This window comes from Phaeoacremonium minimum (genome assembly GCF_000392275.1).
Source record: "Phaeoacremonium minimum UCRPA7 unplaced genomic scaffold PA7_03_scaffold_155, whole genome shotgun sequence".
NCBI lineage: Eukaryota > Fungi > Ascomycota > Sordariomycetes > Togniniales > Togniniaceae > Phaeoacremonium > Phaeoacremonium minimum.
Genome location: NW_006921062.1, coordinates 161015 through 180182, shown reverse-complemented (window position 1 = coordinate 180182; position 19168 = coordinate 161015). Strand labels below are relative to the sequence as shown.

General features: G+C 53.3%; 4 protein-coding genes across 4 annotated transcripts; 2 read left to right on the top strand and 2 right to left on the bottom strand.

Annotated features, from left to right (window-relative positions):
• Window positions 1-5352: 5352 nt before the first annotated feature.
• On the top strand, window positions 5353-8210 carry UCRPA7_2266 (putative pumilio domain-containing protein; the record flags this gene model as incomplete). The annotated part of the gene is made up of 5 exons (XM_007914816.1): window positions 5353-5497; window positions 5558-6801; window positions 6857-7135; window positions 7186-7741; window positions 7792-8210. The coding sequence occupies 5 exons, from the start codon at window positions 5353-5355 to the stop codon at window positions 8208-8210; spliced, it is 2643 nt and encodes an 880-aa protein (XP_007913007.1).
• A 1028-nt stretch (window positions 8211-9238) lies between these two features.
• On the bottom strand, window positions 9239-9895 carry UCRPA7_2265 (putative flavodoxin-like protein; the record flags this gene model as incomplete). Its single annotated transcript, XM_007914799.1, has 1 exon — window positions 9239-9895. The coding sequence occupies one exon, from the start codon at window positions 9893-9895 to the stop codon at window positions 9239-9241; it is 657 nt and encodes a 218-aa protein (XP_007912990.1).
• A 1335-nt stretch (window positions 9896-11230) lies between these two features.
• UCRPA7_2264 (putative moz protein represents a chromatin-associated acetyltransferase protein) lies at window positions 11231-12565 on the top strand (the record flags this gene model as incomplete). Its single annotated transcript, XM_007914834.1, has 2 exons — window positions 11231-12226; window positions 12287-12565. 2 exons carry the CDS (start codon window positions 11231-11233, stop codon window positions 12563-12565), a joined length of 1275 nt encoding a protein of 424 aa, XP_007913025.1.
• Window positions 12566-12871: 306 nt separating this feature from the next.
• UCRPA7_2263 (putative heat repeat protein) lies at window positions 12872-19115 on the bottom strand (the record flags this gene model as incomplete). The annotated part of the gene is made up of 4 exons (XM_007914837.1): window positions 12872-13354; window positions 13413-17337; window positions 17677-17863; window positions 18194-19115. The coding sequence occupies 4 exons, from the start codon at window positions 19113-19115 to the stop codon at window positions 12872-12874; spliced, it is 5517 nt and encodes a 1838-aa protein (XP_007913028.1).
• Between the last annotated feature and the right edge of the window lie 53 nt (window positions 19116-19168).

The window sequence follows — 19168 nt, the reverse complement described above, 5'->3', positions numbered from 1 at the left end:
TGCCATTGATCCGTGTATTACTCTACCGCAATAGAAAGGTGCGGCTTGTTCTCCCTCCACAGGGAATACTTCGAGCCCAGACTCCCAGACTCGCAGACTCGCCAGAGTCCAGCCCTGTCGTTGTGCAGCCCACCTTTTCGTCCCTTAGATGCGTGGGGCCGTCTTTGCTTCTGAAACATTGCCACAGGCTAGCTGTCCAAGCTCTCCTTGGCCCACGATGCACCGCAGAGCGCTAGACTTGAAAGGCCATCTGAAGTCCAAGAGGTAAAAAAGCTACAGTATGTACAGGCGACAGACACGAGGCACACGAGAGCTTCTGCGGGGCACGTACAGTAGCAGCAGCTGAGCCTCTACAACGCCTTTGCCCCTCAGCCGCCAGACGGCGAAATGTAACGCACAGGATTTGCCAACGAACAATACGTCTACGGCAGATTATAGGTTGGTCTGCTCGACTGAGGGGTTCCTCTGGATTCGGGGCAGCAAGTGAGTGGCCAGACTCACCGTGGAGGCGCCACGATTGGGGATGTGGAGTCGCCGTGTTACAGCTTCTCACATGTGTTTGGGGCAAAATTGACGGTTCTAGCGGGAGATTCCTTCATGGATGAGAGACAGAGTTGAGATAACACACTGAGCCAAGAGCGCCATCCGATGTAGATGTACGGGGGAGCAGCCAGAGGTGCACACAACAGACAGCAAAGTCCAAGTAGCCCATCGAGCCCATATCAGCGACCAAGAAGCGGCAAGGCGGGGCTCAAGTATGGTCGGATATTGTGGTGCATTCCATGCAAAGATGACAGGCTCGATTTCGTTGCGTGGCTTCGTTCCTGAACTGGCTGGACCCAATTTGTCCATCTGTCCTCCCCTTTCGATATCGTCCTCCGTTGGTTCAAGCCGCTGCCCACTAACATGACCTACATTGTAGTAATTATCCTTTGGTCTCCCTTGCACCGCCGCGAGATGAAGCCTCATCTGGCAGACTCTCCACCAAAGCCTCCTGTCGGGGCTACTTACCTGGCTGCAGTCCATACTACGCATGGAAAGAACCCAAAACCCCTGTCTGGATGCCAATCGCGCGAAGGGGTGCCAATGAGTGATGGCGACATGTCGTCCACCTCAGTGTCTTCCATACCACCCATTATATTGACCCGCAGCCACTCGGGCAATAAGAAAAGCCCCCCATGCCGCCGCCAAATGGGCGCTCGATAGCTTTTGAAGCCCCCCCTTGTAGTCGAGTATATACTATCTACCGGTCAAAGTCATATATGTCTTAATATGGCCCTGTACGTCTGCACTATTGCGTTATCTGGCGCCAGGGTCTGGATACTGCGCTGCGGTGATGTGCAGAATGACTTAGCAAACAGTACTCCCATTGCTTGACTGTAATTAGTAGATGTAGGCAAACAGCTCGCACAGAAGGAGGCACAAGACAGACGAAGGACCTGCCACTGCATCGGGGCTGGCTACCTCGTGCATTGCCAGGGGCGCTCGTTGCGATACATGGCACATGCCATCGGCCTGTGGTCTACTATGTGACTATCTGCCTGCCTTTGTGACCCGAAACAGACTCCCTACTAGTAGGTCTGTGGCAGCGGCAGAGTCTACAACAGGCGCAGCACGAGAGGGTTTCGTCAGTCGTGATGGGGACGCCGGTGTTGTAGTACACAACAGGTGCCCACCTACAATTAAAAACTGACGCCCGCCCTCCCTTTTCGCGTGAGGCCCAATGTTGCTCTTTTGCCCTTTTCCCCTTGGGTTACCCTTTGCCAGAAGGGATAGAGAGGAGAGCCTGACCAATATTTTCGGCATTGCCTTACATACATGCACTTTCACACATACGCTACTTTACATTACATACATGCCTGCCCGCCCTGCACTGCACGTTAGTTACCAAGGTGGGAAGAAGCTCTCTACCTTGCCTCATTAGCTTCGAGCAATCTTCGAAAGTACAAAACTGCTAGCCATTTCCCTTCCCGTCCCGCTTCTTCTGCTCTCGTTCTTGGGATTCCCGTTGTTGCTTGTTGCTTGCTTGCTGCTGCTGTTGCTGCCACTACCACCACTGCGACTGCCTACTGCCTGCATATAAAGACACACATATATACTTACATACGCCAAGCTTGTTTGTATATTCTGTCTATCTCGAGCAACTGCATCTGTCTTTTCCTGCCGTCCTTACCCGAAGCAGCATATCAGCTTTCTTTTTTCAAGAACAAGAACGAACTAAGCCGGGATTTGCTGTGTCGGCTATCAAAGCATCACACGGAGAAGCAACCACAGCAAGAAAAGGAACAACCACACACCCTTCGATCCTCTCTTTTGGACGAATAGGTCTTGGGCAGATCCTCGGGACGAGCTAAGGCTGCGGATCAGCACGCCCACGGTACGCCGACATTTTGCATGGGATACAATTCGATACAATACGACTCTGCCTGTACTCTACCCCAGGCTTCGCCTCTGGCCCCTCCATCGAAATCCAAGTCACCCATAAGCTCTCTCCCAGACCGGATCAGACACCAATCTTGTCGACGAGAGGAACCTGGCACCTATCAAGCTTCCTCTTACGAAGGAAGCCGTTTGTTTGTTGGAAGAGTGAAGCCGAAGATAAGAAAAGGTCGAATAACAAGAAGGGACGACAAGCGCGCGGACAACGAAACACTCGGATCTGTGCCTTTGTCTAACTAAGCTCGCCTCCTGAGCCCTGCACGCCCGGCCAACGACCGAAAACTGGCAGTTTCAGAGCTGCGCGTACGAGGCACACGACCTGAACCCCTCGAAGGAGTCTCTTTCCGGAGCGACATCGCCATCGAGTTGCGCAGCCGTGTTGAAGCTGTACATCACTACCGCAACGACGCACGAGGCAAGACGAGGCACCGTGCTCTAATTGCCCGGTCTCTACCTTGAGCCATCCTCGCCCTGCCGCTATCATTCGCGTGCGTGTCGTGTGCAACGTGTAAGTCGGCGGAGTTCTCTGTCTGGCCTGCACGCACCGCGCTCGACTTACAAGCAACGGGGCACCCCGCAAAAGTACCCGTAAGTACCGATCCTTTTCTTCTCCCGTGCGCCCCCATCGCTCCGCGATACCATGAGGCCTGGTGCACGCCCTCTGCCATAGTGTCTATCTGCCCATGTCTTGCAAAACAGGCAAACAGACAGACAGACTTAGACTCATCAGCGACCCAAAAGGTACTGCACAGAAAGAGAGGCAGGGTGGTCCACCAAGCGGTGCCCTTTTTTTTTTTCTTCGGGCGCTGAACCGACCGTGCTGGCTGACCACTGAGCCATCCGAAAGGTGTCGCTCCGTGCCAGCCCCAGTTCCCAGTTCCCTTAGGGTCTTAGACCAGGCCCATCCCGGTCCCTGGTCGACTCAATCGACTCCCGGGCCCCCCCTTCCCACCCCCCTCCACTCGCTGGGCTACCAATAGCCTTTGCTTGTTGGTCTCTGCCTTACCTCACTTGGGTCGTCGTCCTACCAGCATTCTTTTGCTGGCTGCATTTTCCTGGCGCGCAGTGGTACCTGTAGTACTCTGTTGTGGACTAACTAACGTGTTCAAACCAGACCTGGCCCTGCCCTGACCTGGCCTGACTCGACTTGACCTGGTCCAGGCTGTTGTTAATAAGGTGGCACCTATCTTAGCTTATCCCAGGCTAAGGGAGCTCTAAACTTGTCTTCAGATTGGATCAGCCCAATCGCACCTGCCAGAGCCAGACAACCTTACCTTGGGGGAATTGGGAACTAACACCCCCCCCCCTCTCCGCGACCAACCTAAACTTTACCGTCCTTGCCTCAATTGTTATTGCTGCAGAGTACATCCCCATCAAACATTCACCCATCTGCGGCTTGTCTCTGTCTCTCGCTCTCTCGACTTTTACACACAGACATCCCTCCATACCAGCAATCCTCTTACCTGACCTGACCTTACCTTCCCTAACCTTCCAATACGGTATTCCTTCTCCCTACCCTCCTTTTTTCCTCCCTTTCCTTGCAACCCTCGACGATTTCGCTCTGCTCTCGTATCGCTGCGCTACCGACTCTACTCGACGACAGCCTGCTCTGCTCTCTGGTTGCATGCAGATGACGGAAAGGGAACAACCATATACCTACTCCTGAATAACGGTCGGTTCTTTTTCTTATTCCTGTAAGATATTATCATTATCGCCTTGTCTGGTCACCCCCAGCACCGAGCACCCAACACCCAGCACACTCTCCACCTGCTGTTAGTCTCTACCGACTCTAGCAGCAAGCAGCAAGCACCTAGCACCGGCACCGGCACCAGGTCCCACGTCCAGGTCCAAGACCCCAAGACGGGCTGCATCTGCCTTGGCCCCAGTCACTCTGCATAATCCTCCTTTCCCTTGGCGCACCGTCCGGCCCCTTCGATGGTCCTTTTTGGTCCATAGCAAAGCAAGCAAAAAAATACCCCTACCATTAGGAGCGGCGTGTGGTGAGTAAAGGACTTGCATTGCAGCCAGCTGGTCGTCAGCTTCAATCTTTTCCCAACTCGACACATCTTCTCCTGGGTCGACATTGCTGCTATCGCCGCGACGACTCTTCACCCTGTTTTAAAGGGAGAAGAAATAAGCGATACCGACACCAGACAGAAAAAGGTGTGGGTGTGTGTGGTGCTGCGTCCACTCATGTTAGACGTGCTCTCCTCCTCGCTGCCATCATCCATCATCAGCCTTACATACTAAACTGCACAATACCTCCACCACGCAGTAGTGCCGCCTGCCTGCCTGCCTACCTGTCTGCCTCAACCCCATCCCCAGCCCGTCCCCCGTTGTCATACCATTTCCCCCGGCGCCCACAGACTTCCCCGACGCTGACGCTGACTTTTCGACTTGTTTGACAGTCCTATAGATCCGGCGAAATCGACTCTGTCACATAAATTTCGGTCTACTATAGAAGATTCTTCTGGGCACAGCGACGCCTCCCAAGCGATCCTTCCCCAAAGACCCACATACATAGCGAGTCCCCAGCCTAAGCAGGTCTACCCAGCATTTTTCTGCCGTTGACACTGCACCAAATCTCTCTTCAGAAGAGCGAATACGATACACAAAGTTCTTCTATGACATCGGCCTCTACGCAGAGACCTGCCGCCGCCATGACGACTGCTGTAAGCCTCACCCTATAGTATTCTCCTTATTTAGATCAAGGACGCTCTGTCGCGCAAATGGACCCGCTTGCAGGTCGCGTGTGTCGCAACTGCTGAACGGGCAGATGTCTTCACAGCCTTATGTGGCATTTTCCAGTCCTGTGGGGATGTTGTTATACGCATTTCTGCTTCAGACCTCTTTGGACATCATGCTGACCAGACAATCTGACAGGCAAGGGCAAGTCGTTTCCCCAATCTGACGATGGGCAACGGAACTGGCGACAAGGCATCCCAATCCCTCGGAACGTCCTTCCCGAGCTCGAGCTGGCAATCAGGTGGAGGAATATGGGGAAATGGTCCTATCGGGTCGAACAGCTTCAGCAAGAGAGAGACATCGGCATCTCGAGGTTCGTGCAATGAACAGGGAAGACATGGCTATTGACTTCAGGAGCTGACATTGATGATAGCATCTGACGAGTCCTTCAACGGTGCCTCTGGCATAAGCCAACTAGCTGCACAGTCCGAAGCAGACTCGTGGGTACGACCTGGACCTTGGAACACAGAGAATCCTTCAAATGGCAACACATCGGGCAGCACCTCACCAACCCGTAGGAGAGACGGCCAGCAGTCGATTCATGAGATCTCGAACACTTCACCTTACTTCACAACCCGCACGGCTGCGATTGGTCAAGGTCCAGGATTTGGAAACCGGCCTAAGCAGAACACCTCGTTAGATCCTTCCACGGGCGCTTTTAAACAGGGGCTGAATGGCATTGCCGACGACAAGGAGAGTTTCCATGCTTTCCAAGTGCCGGGCTTCAATACCTTCAAGCGTCCTTCCCAGGATGCAGGCTACCTCAATGTTGGCGGATCTCCCAACCTTCCTCATTCGCGACCCTCTGAGACCGACAAGTTTGAAGAGAGCGGCAATGCCTATGGTTATCAAGGCACTCAATCTCATCGGCCTCAGCTCGCGGGTCCTTCAAACTCATTCCCACGTACTAACTCCTCGTACAGCGTCAATCAGTCGCATGTTAACGAAGAGGAACTTCGCGAGAAGCTGAGGAGGAGCCTAACCCTGGAGGAGTCATCCGAGCAAATCACGAATGGGTTATACTCAACCTCGTCTCAGCCCTTCCAGTTTAACCCGGGCTCGCAACCCTGGGAGACATCGATTGGTGGTGGTTCCAAGGTGTACGGTGGATACCAGCAACAAGACCCGTACGCGGAGTCGTTGGCACCTCCTTATCTCTCAAATGTGCACCGGCGGGGCCCATCAGTATCGCGTGAGTCGCCCGCCAGCAGCGTATACCGTCAACCACTTCAAAGCCCTACCAAGAGCTACGGTGGAACACCTCCGGCCGATGCTTGGAGTCGGCCCGGATCTCGAGACCCCAGGATGACCTCAGAAACGGACCGCAGGACACCAGGCCAACCATTCCTGCAGCAGCCCGCTTACTATCCGCCTCCTTACTACAACCCGAACTTCCCTAGTCAATATCCCCCACAGCTCTTTGACCCATACACTGGCCATCCTACCTTCAGGCCGCCCATGCCGATGCCAAACTATGGGCTGCCCGTAAACCCATACCTACCCGGTGGCGTTCCCATCCGTCCTGGAAAAGACAGGGACCCTGGACAAGGGGTGCGAAGCATGCTTCTTGAGGAGTTCCGATCAAGCTCGAAGTCCAACAAGCGCTACGAGCTGAAGGTTTGATGCTGCCATCTCTAATTGTCTCCGTTGCAGTAAGCTAACATATATCCAGGATATCTACAATCATGTCGTCGAGTTCAGTGGAGACCAGCACGGGTCTCGTTTTATCCAGCAAAAACTCGAAACTGCCAATAGCGATGAGAAGGATCAGGTCTTCCGGGAGATAGAGCCGAATGCCGTGCAGCTCATGAAGGATGTATTTGGCAACTATGTCATCCAGAAATTTTTCGAGCACGGCAACCAAGTTCAGAAGAAGGTGCTTGCAGCACAGATGAAGGGCAAGGTTGTTGATTTGTCCACACAGATGTATGCCTGCAGAGTTGTCCAGAAGGTATGTCGATTGTAACAGACTGTGAGTAACGGACACTAATCATATAACAGGCCCTGGAGCATGTTCTTGTCGAGCAACAGGCCGAACTAGTCAAGGAACTAGAACCTGAGATCCTGCGAATTGTCAAGGATCAAAACGGCAACCACGTTGTCCAGAAGATCATTGAACTTGTTCCCCGCCAATACATCGACTTCATCATGGATGCATTCCGGGGTCAAGTCAGCGGCTTGGCATCTCACAGTTATGGTTGCCGAGTGGTCCAACGTATGCTTGAGTATGGTTCAGAGGCAGACAAGAATACTATCATGGAGGAGCTACATGCCTGCTCCCAGGTCCTGATTACTGACCAATACGGAAACTATGTCACTCAACATGTGATCCAGCATGGCAAACCCGAAGACCGATCAAAGATGATCCGCATCGTCATCAGTCAATTAGTGACCCTATCAAAGCACAAGTTCGCATCCAATGTTGTGGAGAAATGTATAGAATATGGAACTCAGGACGAGCGACGGGCCATTCGCGATGAGCTAACTACCATTGGGAGCGACGGTACGAGCCCCTTGCAACTCATGATGAAGGATCAATATGGCAACTACGTCATCCGTAAGTATTTACTGTGCTGTCGACTGATGTGCCGAAGCTGACCTTGCCAGAAAAACTCCTTAGCCAGTTGGAAGGTGAAGAGCGGGAGGCCTTCGTTGAGGAGATGAAGCCACAATTCACCTCCTTGAAGAAGGTCAGCACTGGTCGCCAGATTGCAGCGATTGACAGATTGATGTCAGCCGTTTCTTCGCCTACTCCCGGCAAGCCTGCCAGTCTCAGCGGGAGCGTCAACGGCAGTGTCAACGGCAGCGTCTCCGGCGCGGCTCCTGCCTCGCCGGGGTTGCAGGTAGAGGTCAACTCGGCTGCCCCTACACCTGTCTTGACGATGGAGCCGAACAGCCCTCAAAGCAGCAGCCCCCCAAGCACTAATGCTAGTGCTGTCGAGGACACGGCTGAGGAACCCATAAACAACAAGGAGTCTGCTAATGCAGCTGATCCCAAGGTTCGCGTGGATGATATTGAGGCTTAACCATGTCCTTCACTCCAACAAACATGGGTTCGATAATCAAAGACGATTTTGTTCAACCTCGGGCGGTTCCAAATTGAATCTGCAAACTCTTGTTCAAATACTGGTATTACGACGATTATGACTTATAACCTCTCCAGGACCTTGGCAATGCCTCTATGCACTGGGCTTAGCAGAGAACCTGACTCTTCGGATAGGGCTTCTCGGCTAGCCTTCTTCTGATCATAGCTTTACATTCTGGCCCCTGGCCATTGAACATTTCACTTTCTTCTCATACCTTCCGACATACTATATTCCGATACATGTCTAAATAATGGGCTTTGGCAAGCACACCTTCAGGAGAGTCGGGTCTGCATACACGCCGCATCTTGATATGAAAACAAAAGAGGGGCGAGAATAGCTCCGGACCGAAAACAAAAGGGAGAGGCAACATGGGTTTCGCTTCATGTGTGTTATCTTCTTCGCGCACCACTTATTTTGGCTTCTTTCCCATATGGCTGGAAATCTGGTGCCTTCGTTGTGCTTGAACATTTACGAGAGATATTTGAGGCGGTAATATTAGGGTTCAAGGTCAATCGGAGCTGCAGGGGACCGGATGGGTTGGCAAACGGCATTCGGGTTGTTCCACAGGGGTGAAGGCGGAAAGGATGGGCATTCAAGGACTCGGTTTCAGGGGACAAATACGGCGCTTCTTGATTTATCTGTAACTCGTTTTATCGACACAAAGGCGCAAAGTTTGCCAAAGCTTATACCTGGCTGGATAGATAACTAGATCTATTCAATAGAAGCATTCACAACACCACCTCTTGAACTGTTGGCTCTGGCAATGAGAATGTGCAAATTCTAGGACATTGATTAAACGCATATTCGGTAATAAACTCTTGAAAATGGTAAGGGTATAGACAAATCAGGTTCTTCAAGTAAACCATGAATAGAATCGTTAGGGTATCAGAAACTCCATAAAGACTTGCAAACAAGACACTAATCATCACCCATCCAGCCGCGGACTAACCCCTTTCCCCCGTTGCATGCTAAGCACCGCCAACACCACCACCACCACCATCACCACCACCACCGTTGGCCGCAATGCCCTTCCCAACACCGGTTGCCCTCATCTCTCCGCCCACCTGGTCCGCCCAGGCATCGATCTGGTCCCAGTCCCGCAAGTCCTGGAATGTCTTCTTGTCGTCCCGGGCCACGAGCCACAGGAAGGGCACCACGAACCACGGCGCGTCGGCCCGCTCGAAGCGCCCCCGGAACAGCGCGTGGCCCCTCAGCGTGGCCTCGCCGACGAGGTGCGCCCGCAGGGACTTGGCCATGGCCGCCTCCTCGTCGCGGCGCTTGGTCTCGTCGCGCGGCATGCCGACGCTAAAGGCCCACAGCGGTGGGGGCGGGGGCGGGGGGCGGACCCCCGGGGTGGTGCCGGTGCCAGAGAGGTAGGCGCCGTTCCGCGCCATGAAGCGCCGCCCGGGCCCGAGCCACCGGCCGGCGTGGATGGCGCTGCCGACGACGACCGCGGCGTACTGCTGCTGCTGCTGCGCGAGTGGCCGGACGGCGTCGACGGGCTGGCAGTCCACCACCGTGGAAGGTGGGGGGAATTGTGCTGCGAGACGCGTGGCGATGCGCTCTGCGATCTCCCGGGTTGAGCCGTGAGAGGAGGCGTATGCGACCAGGATGGAGGAGGACATGATTTTTTTTCTTCTTTTTTTTTCAAGCCTTTTGAAGTGCGACGGTGGTTATATTAGGAATACCCAAGTCGGGATCATACGTCGTCGTCGTTGTGTTTGTGTGTCGTGAGATGGCGGCTGGACTTGCTTGCCGCCGTGGTGATGGCCTTGACCTTGTTTGTCGGGTGGTAGTTGTCTCGACAGAAGAGGAGGATGAAGCCGAATGTGAAGAGGTTGACGATCAGCCAGAAGACGAGGGAGAGGGACAGCAGCAGCGTCATCGTGGTTGCTGCCATTGCGTCCCTTGATATGCTACTACTGGTATCGAACCTCCAGGGACTTTGGGGGGAATGTCACATCATGGGTACCGAGACGGGTGATGCTCTTCAGTGTCTCTCTTGCAATAGTTTACTGAGTGGCTTCAGGCTTCAGAGGCCAAGCAACGCCATGATGTGTTGCGGGTCGCCACTTGACGAGGCAGGTCGCGCAAAATGCGAGCAATGCGAAGAGGGTGACGAGATCGTAGAGGTGATGGAGGCCCTCTAGTGAGAGATGGCGAGGTTATAGCTAAAGAGGCGTAGAGGCACAGAGGCCACATGTCAGAAATGCAGGCAGGGCCACCGCCCGTGTCATGCGCCTGGCCGAGTTGGTGGGCGGCATGGCAAGCACCGGTGGCCTGATGCAATCCGTCTAGTCCAGGTAGTATTTGGAGAGATCTGGATGGGTGGGCGGGTGTGCTGACGATAAATTGAGTGCATGATAGCTGTGCCTTTTCAGGTATGGCTCAACGGCTTGATGGGTAGGATCAGTGCAACTGGCGCTACAACATCAAAGTAAAGTCTGGGGGAAATTTTAGACAAGACACACACTTGACCTGAGAGAAGGATATGTGAAGAGTACACTACGCTGAGAGTCGAAGATAATATATTTATTATGTTATAGTCGTCGTTATCCAAATGGGACCAAGTATCTATAGTAACAATTATATCATGATATCATCTTGTGACACTTGACTTCCAGCACCTATTTCTACATACCGTAGCTGTCAATTAACGCCTTCCCAGGTACTATTGGCTACCGTCACTAAAACTGGGTACTATACTGCTAGGGCCAGGGGTCTGAACTGCTGGGCCCGATGCCGCCCGCCACGTGCTCCACTCTCGACTGCAATTGCCGGGGGACACAACGCCAACTGTCGGCTCAAATTTCGTGCGGCATTGCATCAACACTCACTTCACTTCACTTTTATGTCCCGCACTGCGATATTGATATTATACGTAGCTCTTGCTCTCCTCGCCACAAAGCGCATCTCTATGGACTGACAAGCTGCGTCGTCTATACGAATCTCTATCCACCATGTCGACCGTCAGGTTGACTTTTCTCTATCCGCAGCTGTTTCGCTCCGCCCGAGTTGGCGAGTCCGCAGCTGCTGCCCATGCAGCTGTGAGAGCTCGTGCCCCCAGAGCTGCGTCTTCCGCATCGCGGCCTCGTCGCCAACGTGCAGCGCCTTTTTCGACAACATCCTCAGCCAAGAAGTCAGCCTTTGCTCCACGCGTCGGCAAGGCGGTAGAACCAAGGCCTCTTGGCGACACGCAAGCCGCGCCCGCTCTTGAGGCGCCCGGAAAGGTCGACGACGCCGCCCCACCTGCATCGAGCGAGTCCCCAGCCGCAGAAGAGACAAGGGAGAGCACTCCGGAGCAGAAGAAAGATGCCGCGCAGAAGCTAGACCCGGCCGTCGAACCGAAGAAGGAGACGCTGAGCTTACCGGGCGAGTCGTCCAAGGACAAGGCCAAGGACGAGGACAAGGCAAAGGAGCAGGACAAAGACAAGGAGGATGCGGCAACCCAAGACGCGAGCGGCAAGAAGAAGGGCGGCGGCAGCGGGCCCATGGACGCGATCCTGCACCTGGAGCCGCCCGAGTCCAAGGAGCACAAGCCGCCGCACCTGACGCCGCCGCCCTACGTGCATCACTTCGACAGCTACTCGCTGGTCAAGCAGCTCGAGGTGGGCGGCTACACGCAGGACCAGGCCATCACGGCCATGAAGGCGGTGCGCGCCATCCTCGCGCAGAACCTCGACGTCGCCCAGGACAGCCTCGTCAGCAAGAGCGACGTCGAGAACGAGACGTACCTGTTCCGCGCCGCCTGCTCCGAGCTCAGCACCGAGATCAAGAACAGCAGCCGCGTCGCCGACGAGCAGCTGCGCCAGCAGCGCACGCTGCTGCAGCACGAGGTCGACATCTTGACCCAGACCCTGAACCAGGAGCTGCTGACCCTCAACGATAACGTCAGGGGCATGTTCAATGACCGCAAGATGGCGGTGCGGGAGGAGCAGAAGGCTGCTGAGAGTGCGGTAAGCTCTTCGTCTCCACCGGGGTTTTCACTCAGCGAGACATGGTGCTAATAGTCATAGATTCAACAAATCAACTACAAGATCAGCGTCATCCTCAACAGTGACTCGAGATCAGAAATTGAGGGTGTTCGATGGGTACTCATCAGGCGATCGGTCTTGGGAATTATATTCATGGCCATCCTTACCCTGGGCACCCTGCGTTACTCTAGCTATCTGGGGCATGAGAGGCAGAAGGAGGCCGAACAGAAGGCCAAGGAGGCAGAGACACTCCGCATGAATGCAGGGAGACACGATCAGAGCTCGGCGCCAGACGCGGCCGAGATCCTCGCGGCGAATTGAAAAACGTACTTAGGATATAGACAGATACCCAGGGACACACATACTATAGATATACAAATGTAACAATACCTATTGCATGCTGAGCCGTCCATCGCCGTCTGTTCCCCTTCTTTTATGCGCATGGCCATTCAAGAGCTGTACGGAATTGGATCCAGACATCACCTCCCACAGGAGCAATGCCGTCCCCTAGGTCGGAGGTGTTTGGTCATGATGACATTCACTGTACGATCACTAGCAAGTTTACTTGACCAACATGGCTTAAATTCCGTTGTTTATTCTTCACTAATTCTAGGCGGCTTGGGCTCCTCAGCTCCCAAAGTTCATCTTCAGCGCAATAGTCGGTTGTCCGCCGCTTGCCCCCGTGTCCGTCTCCGTGACCCCGGTCTGCCGGCCCGACTTGATGACCTCTTCCATGAAGGCCTTCTGGCCCTCGCTCATGCCGGCCACAATGCCCCTGAAGGAAGCCTGGTCTACAGACGCCATCTCCAGGAGCCGGGCACTGGTCTCCCGATAAACGTTACCCTCGGCGCCCTCGCTGGCAGCGCGCGACAGAAGGGTTGGCACGACGAGTGCCATTGCAATGGCGACGTGGTCCTTGGACACCGTCGCTACGTACTGCGACAGCGTCAGAGAGACGAGGCTCCGAGCACGCTCTGGATCCTCTGGCTCTGTGTTGCTGACGAACGAAAGCAGCCGCGGCAGCAAGTAGCGGGCTATCGACTCGTCCGCGGGAGTGGGTGATGACTGAAGCAGCAGCGACCTGATGCAATTCGCAGCGATCTTAGCAGTCTGTGCAGTCTTGTCAGCTCCTTGATGCCCTCACGTATAAGAATTTGATTTCACTTACCATACGATCCGTGAGACAGTCGACCACCTCTTCAAGGTACCGCGCCACCAGGGGATCATTCGCCGGCAACTGATTCTGCCCGCTAGTGAAGAGAATAGTGCTGGCCAAAAGGCTGTTCTTGACGTTTTGCAGGGATGTCGCTTCCTCTCGCTTTTGCGCGTGTAGATAGATGGACAAGAATCTGCGTAGGCATCCCTGTAGTTGCACATCGGTGCTGCCATCACCTGGTTTTCTTGTTCTTGTCATCGTGATGATGAACCGTTTTAGCGTAGAAAGAGACTGAGGAACTATGACTTCTTGACATGAGGGTGTTGCAAGTATGGTCGCGAATATATGGATGATGCAGGCATGCAGATCTGTCCTGATGATAGAGGGGAACACTTCTGCAGCGTCTACCAACGCATTAAGGGACGTTCGCACCAAGAGTATTGCCTCCTCCGTCAGTACATGTCGCACTGGCTGATTGGCTTCGGTAAGGTTAGGTAGAAGGCCTGAGAGAACAAGGACGATGATCCGGGTCAGCTCAAATAGCTGTTCAATATCGTCAGACAGCTCGCTGTTGTCAGGCTCTTCAGCTTTCCTTGCTGCCGGATGGGCAACGCATAGGGCCCTGGCAATTTCGACAATCACTCGTTGCACGTCAAGGCCCTCGGTAAGTACCATGCGGTCCAGGATATCCATAGTCTCTGAGAATATCGCTTCTCGGTAGATAGCAAGACCGGAGACACTAGGATGTAATATCTTCTTGAGAGCCTGGAGAATCTCAAGTGTCTGTTCCTGCGTTGCTAGTGAATCGACTTGGCCTGGCTTTGTCGCAAGTGCTTCAAATGCAATGCCGAAAAGGACAAAGAAGAATGCGACTGGCTCATCACGATAATTGATATCGGGTCCTTTGGAGTGACCGTTCGTAGATGGAGCCGTTGGTCCTTTGCCATCCAGTGCTTCGAAGACGAATTCGCTGTCTTGTTCAATCAGGCTTGCAATGGCATCTACAAGTTTGAGCCAAGTGTCTTGGTAGAATCTCAGAAGCGTCTCCCGATTTAGAGCAGCGTAAATTGTGTCGAGACTTCCGGACAATGATGGAGGCCCAAGGGTCATAGAGATGTCCGGCTCGAAGCGTAGGCGGGCGAACTCTCTCAGAGACTCAAGCCACAGTGGTGTTAGCTTCCCAATATGCGGTTTTAGCACATCAAGCAGATATTTCTGCTCTGAGCTGGCAACCTGAAGTTCAGCCCATGCCGCAAAGACTGACATTTTCACCATTACTTGAGCATTTGAGCTCAAGCCCTTGAGGTCTCCGATGCCGACGTTCTCATTGTCTTGTGCAAAGTTCTCAAGAGCACTGACAAGAGTCTTGAGAATTCTGCCCATTCTATCGATATCTGTCACGATTCCGGTGGCAATAAACGCAGCACAGACGTTGACGGCTTCGGAGGCCAACTCTGGAGAGGAGTCCGCGGCAAATGCTGGTGTCAGGGCTGAGCTGATTTGAGCTTGGTATTGCTCAAGAAGCATTGCCTCGTCAAAATCCGGATCAGGACTCTTGCCAAACATTTTAAGGACAGCACCAATGATCTTAAGACCCCAGATACGTTGCTCCAGAACTCCCGAGGTTGAAGCCGAGAATGCCATGCGAACCACATCGGCAATCTTGCCTTGTAGTGCTGTCTGTGCTGGTGATTCTCCATTTGTCATGATATCCTTGTTGGTGAGGAGGAATATGTCATTTAAACAGCCCATGGCGAAGGTTGTTACTTGCCACCTAAGTGGTTCAACATCCGAGCCTGAACCTCCCTCCTTCTCATCTTTAGCAACGCCACCTGCTGCAGCAAAGCCAGCGACTTCCTCATCTTGAAGATCTGGCATATTGCTGACCTTCTTTGTAGAGGCTCGATTATCTTCGACCGCCTTGGGCCGAGTCATTCTTAGAACACCTTGGAAGCGTTGCAACCAGAGCGCCGTGTCCGTCAGGCAGGTCTGCCGCATCCAATTGCGAATGATATTTCGAATCCCATCGTGGCTGGGAACGGTGTCAAGGACAAGCCACAATTGGTCTTCAAAGCCTTGCTCGGCGGCTTCGATAACATCGTAGGGGTTTCTCTTCATGATGTTATAGAGACCGTCTACGGCGGCGTCTCGCAGAGTCGGATGTTCTGAATTGAGGTATTTTTGCAAGAGCCTCACGTAGTCTCCAAAGACCATATAGCCAGGGGCGTACAGAGACAGATGCTCAAGACAATTAAGGCTTGCCCTCTGGACCTCTAGATCTTCTTCTTCTTGGAATTGTCCAACCAGTGTGAAGATCAACTCCCGAGATTTTGTAATGTCTTGTAAGTCAGGGCCAAGAACATTGATCAGGGAATCGACAGAGCGAGTTATCGCTGCAGCGGTAGAAAGCTCCATCTCCAAGTTCATGGAGATCGCAGAAGCTATTTCGGGATTATGGGTGTCTGACACGTAAAGCTGAGCCAGCATCCCCAGCGTACTTGATACATATGGTGAAAAACCAAGGCCGGCGGCGTCAGCTGCTCGAGCAAGGGCTTCAAGTGCCCAGAAGTGCACAGTTGGATGTGGGTCGTTGCACAAAGACATCAAAATGCCCAAGATTGTCTTCAGATGATAGCCAGCAGCCATGCCACCGACCTTAGCTTGGATACAACCCAGGGCCATGGCGCAGCCGGCTCGTGCGCTGGGCTCACGGTTGATGACAATAGTATCGACCAAAAACTTGATCTCGTGGTTCGTGAAGGCGTTGCCACTGGCATTGCAAAGTCGGGCCACCGCGGCGTAGCCAATGCTACGGACATACTGATCTGGATCAAGTACGAAGTTCCTGATCATGTCTTGAAGGAGTTTCTCAACAGCCAGAGCAGTGACGTCGCCAGGCGATGACTGAGTCTCCTTGACGGCAACTCTCAGAGTCAATAAGAGGGCGACTGCAACATTGACGTTGATAGCCGCTTTGCGTGCTGTATCTCTCTGTAAAGAACCAGCGGCCATGAATGTAGCAATTTGCTCTAAAATGCTTTCTTGGACTTTGGCCGGTGTGAGAGGGAAAACAAATGCAAACAGCTGGATGGCCATGTTGACTACCTCAGTTGCTGGTGGGTCTGGAAGTCCGCTTGGGTGATCAGCACCCTCAATGTACAAAAGAGAGGCATCATGCTCAAGTGTGCCACAGACGGGCGACAATAGGAGGTTTTCGATGATGTCCTCCGGCCCATTTTCATCGTTGAAGGATGGTTCAATTGAACTCTCATGTTGGCCAGGTAGGCTCTTGACCTTGAAACCAGATACAAGACCAGTAACGCCAAAGCCTGAATTGTCACCAACGTCCCATATAGTCTCAAATGTGCCAGCCGCATTAGCAATAGCGGCACTGAGCGAACTTGGCGAATAGTTATCCGGGTCAGCGAACAAAGATACGGCTTGGGTGAGCAGATTCGACTGCAGCAAAGCCTCACTACCTCCGGCTGGACTGGTGTTTACCAACTTGATATAACACTGCATCACACGGCGCTGTACCATCATATCAATGTCCTGGAGTTGTAATGCAGGTGCTAGGCGCTCTGAGATGTCATCTGTAGTCTTTTTCCTGGGCAATGTCCTAAGAAACGCAGTGGTGCTTTGTAGCATAGTTGCGATGCGCTTGGAGACGTCGACAGTCAATAGACGACTGTTGAACTGAAGGAAAGCTAGAATGGATCCAAGCGCACACTCTCTGACATGTGCGAGGAAAGATGCTTCTGTGTAGTTGCGAGCAGATGTGTTGTCTTTCGCAAGGGGTTTTGGCAGCGCATTCTTCCACAGCAGCAAAAGTTGTGACAGATGTATCTTGACAAAATTGGGTCCCAGCGACATCAAGCCCCCGATCAACATCCATGCGACTTGTATTTGGGTGCTGGCGACTCGCAGTTCGTTTGTGCTGCTAGATTTGAGCAGGTTTGTCGCCATTGTGAGTACCCTGCTATTGATATCTACTGAGCCGTAAAGGGGCCGCTGCGGACTTGCGCTCAGAGTGGCCGCAAGACCATGAGCAAAGCCGATACATCTGCGAGGAGAATTGCGGCCAGTCCCGAGCAAGCCTAATTCTCTGCTAAGACTGTTCATGCACACGGAAAGACATGGCAAAAGCTGCTGAGGGCATGCCAAAACGAACGTTTTCAAGCAAGCTGAGGCATATACCTGGACGGTATAGCTAGGATGCTGCAAGGCTTGCAAAAGACCATCTCTACAGGACTCTGCAAAGTTGTTTGCTGCAGACCCAAGAGCCGTAATGAGAGAACCTAAGGCACCCATCGCCGCAATAAGAGTGTTCTTTGTCGGTTCAGGGCGCTCTTTGAGTGCCTGGGGGTAGTTCTTGAGGATGTCGTTTATGAGCGCTTTGGCAACGTGAGTCTGCCCAGTCTCTCCCAGGATCTTAGCTCCAACAACATCCTGGAGGATCGTATCTACAATGCGACGGGATATCAAAAGGCGATACCGATTGTTTGTGATGCTCGAATGGCCAAGGATATCCAAGGTCAAGTTTTCGACGATCCTGAGGTAGTTAATTTCGATGATTTTCTCCCCTAGGCGCTGCAGCAGTCTACTATAGCAGACCCCTAACGCGGCTCTAGCTTTGTTCGAAGTTGACATGCGAACATATTGGGTGGACAACACTTTCAGAATATCTGTAAGTGATAGCGCAAGATCTTGCCTCCTCGATGTTGGAGCCGGGCTCTCCGATCTAGGCGGAAGCTCATCTTCATCTTGTAAGGCTCCTGGCTGTGTCGACATACGTTTCGCTGCTTTCGACTTGACCCTCTTCAGCGCTGGCAGCTCGCTCACAGCAGTCTCAGAGTAGCCTCGATGGGCAGCCTCAGCCAGGCAGTCAGCGGCAGCATGTCGGGCTTGCTGGGAAGCAAGTTCGAATGCCTTGAAGATAGTCGACTGCAACTTCTCAAAGTCGCTCGAATTCTTGAAGTACGACGTATGTCGAACAAGAGCCTTCAAACAGCGGCATGCAGCCACCACCACCAAAGATCCCTTGTCAGAGGATGCGTGGCTCCGTGCTTGTTTCCAAATATCACGGGCGATGTTCTCGTCCAAGCTGCCTTCCACCATCTTGGCTATCTTGCTCAGAGCTATAAGGACAGCCGCGCGCATGCCCGCATTGTTCCCCGAGTTCTTCAGAAGCTTGACCAATGTCGAGCATGCTAGCTGATGCAAGCCGATGGCACTATCGCCTGCGGCCCCGTATACATCACCCAAGCACACGACCGCCGCATGCTTCGTCCGTGTCTCGCCATCGCCTTTGGACTTGCCGCTGGACGCAAGTGTGACAAGATCATTGATTGTCTCGAATAGCAATTTCCTGTCTCCGCGTTCGAAGATGTGTGCTAGGCATTTCCCCAGGTTGTTGCGTATGACCCGCGTCGGCGCAGGAGTGGTCAGATTGATGATCTGGAAGACCTCCTTCTTCAGGTAGAATTGCTGCGCTGTGCAGTCGTCTGCAGAGAGGGACAAGACATGCTTGCTAAACGTCGATACGAAGGTCAATAGGAACAAGTCTTGCTGTTCGGCGGGGAGCGACTGTAGCTTGGAGAGCTCGAGCTCTGGGTTCGTGCTTCGAGGAGATGCCGCTGACGCTGCCACAGCTGGGGGAGCTTGCTGGTCCCCGTCAGCACCATTGGGAGCTTCTGGCGTCGGCGCTGACGACATCGGACACGGCGTATGTAGTTGAATGAATAGATTGGTGTTTCGGAATGCAGGAA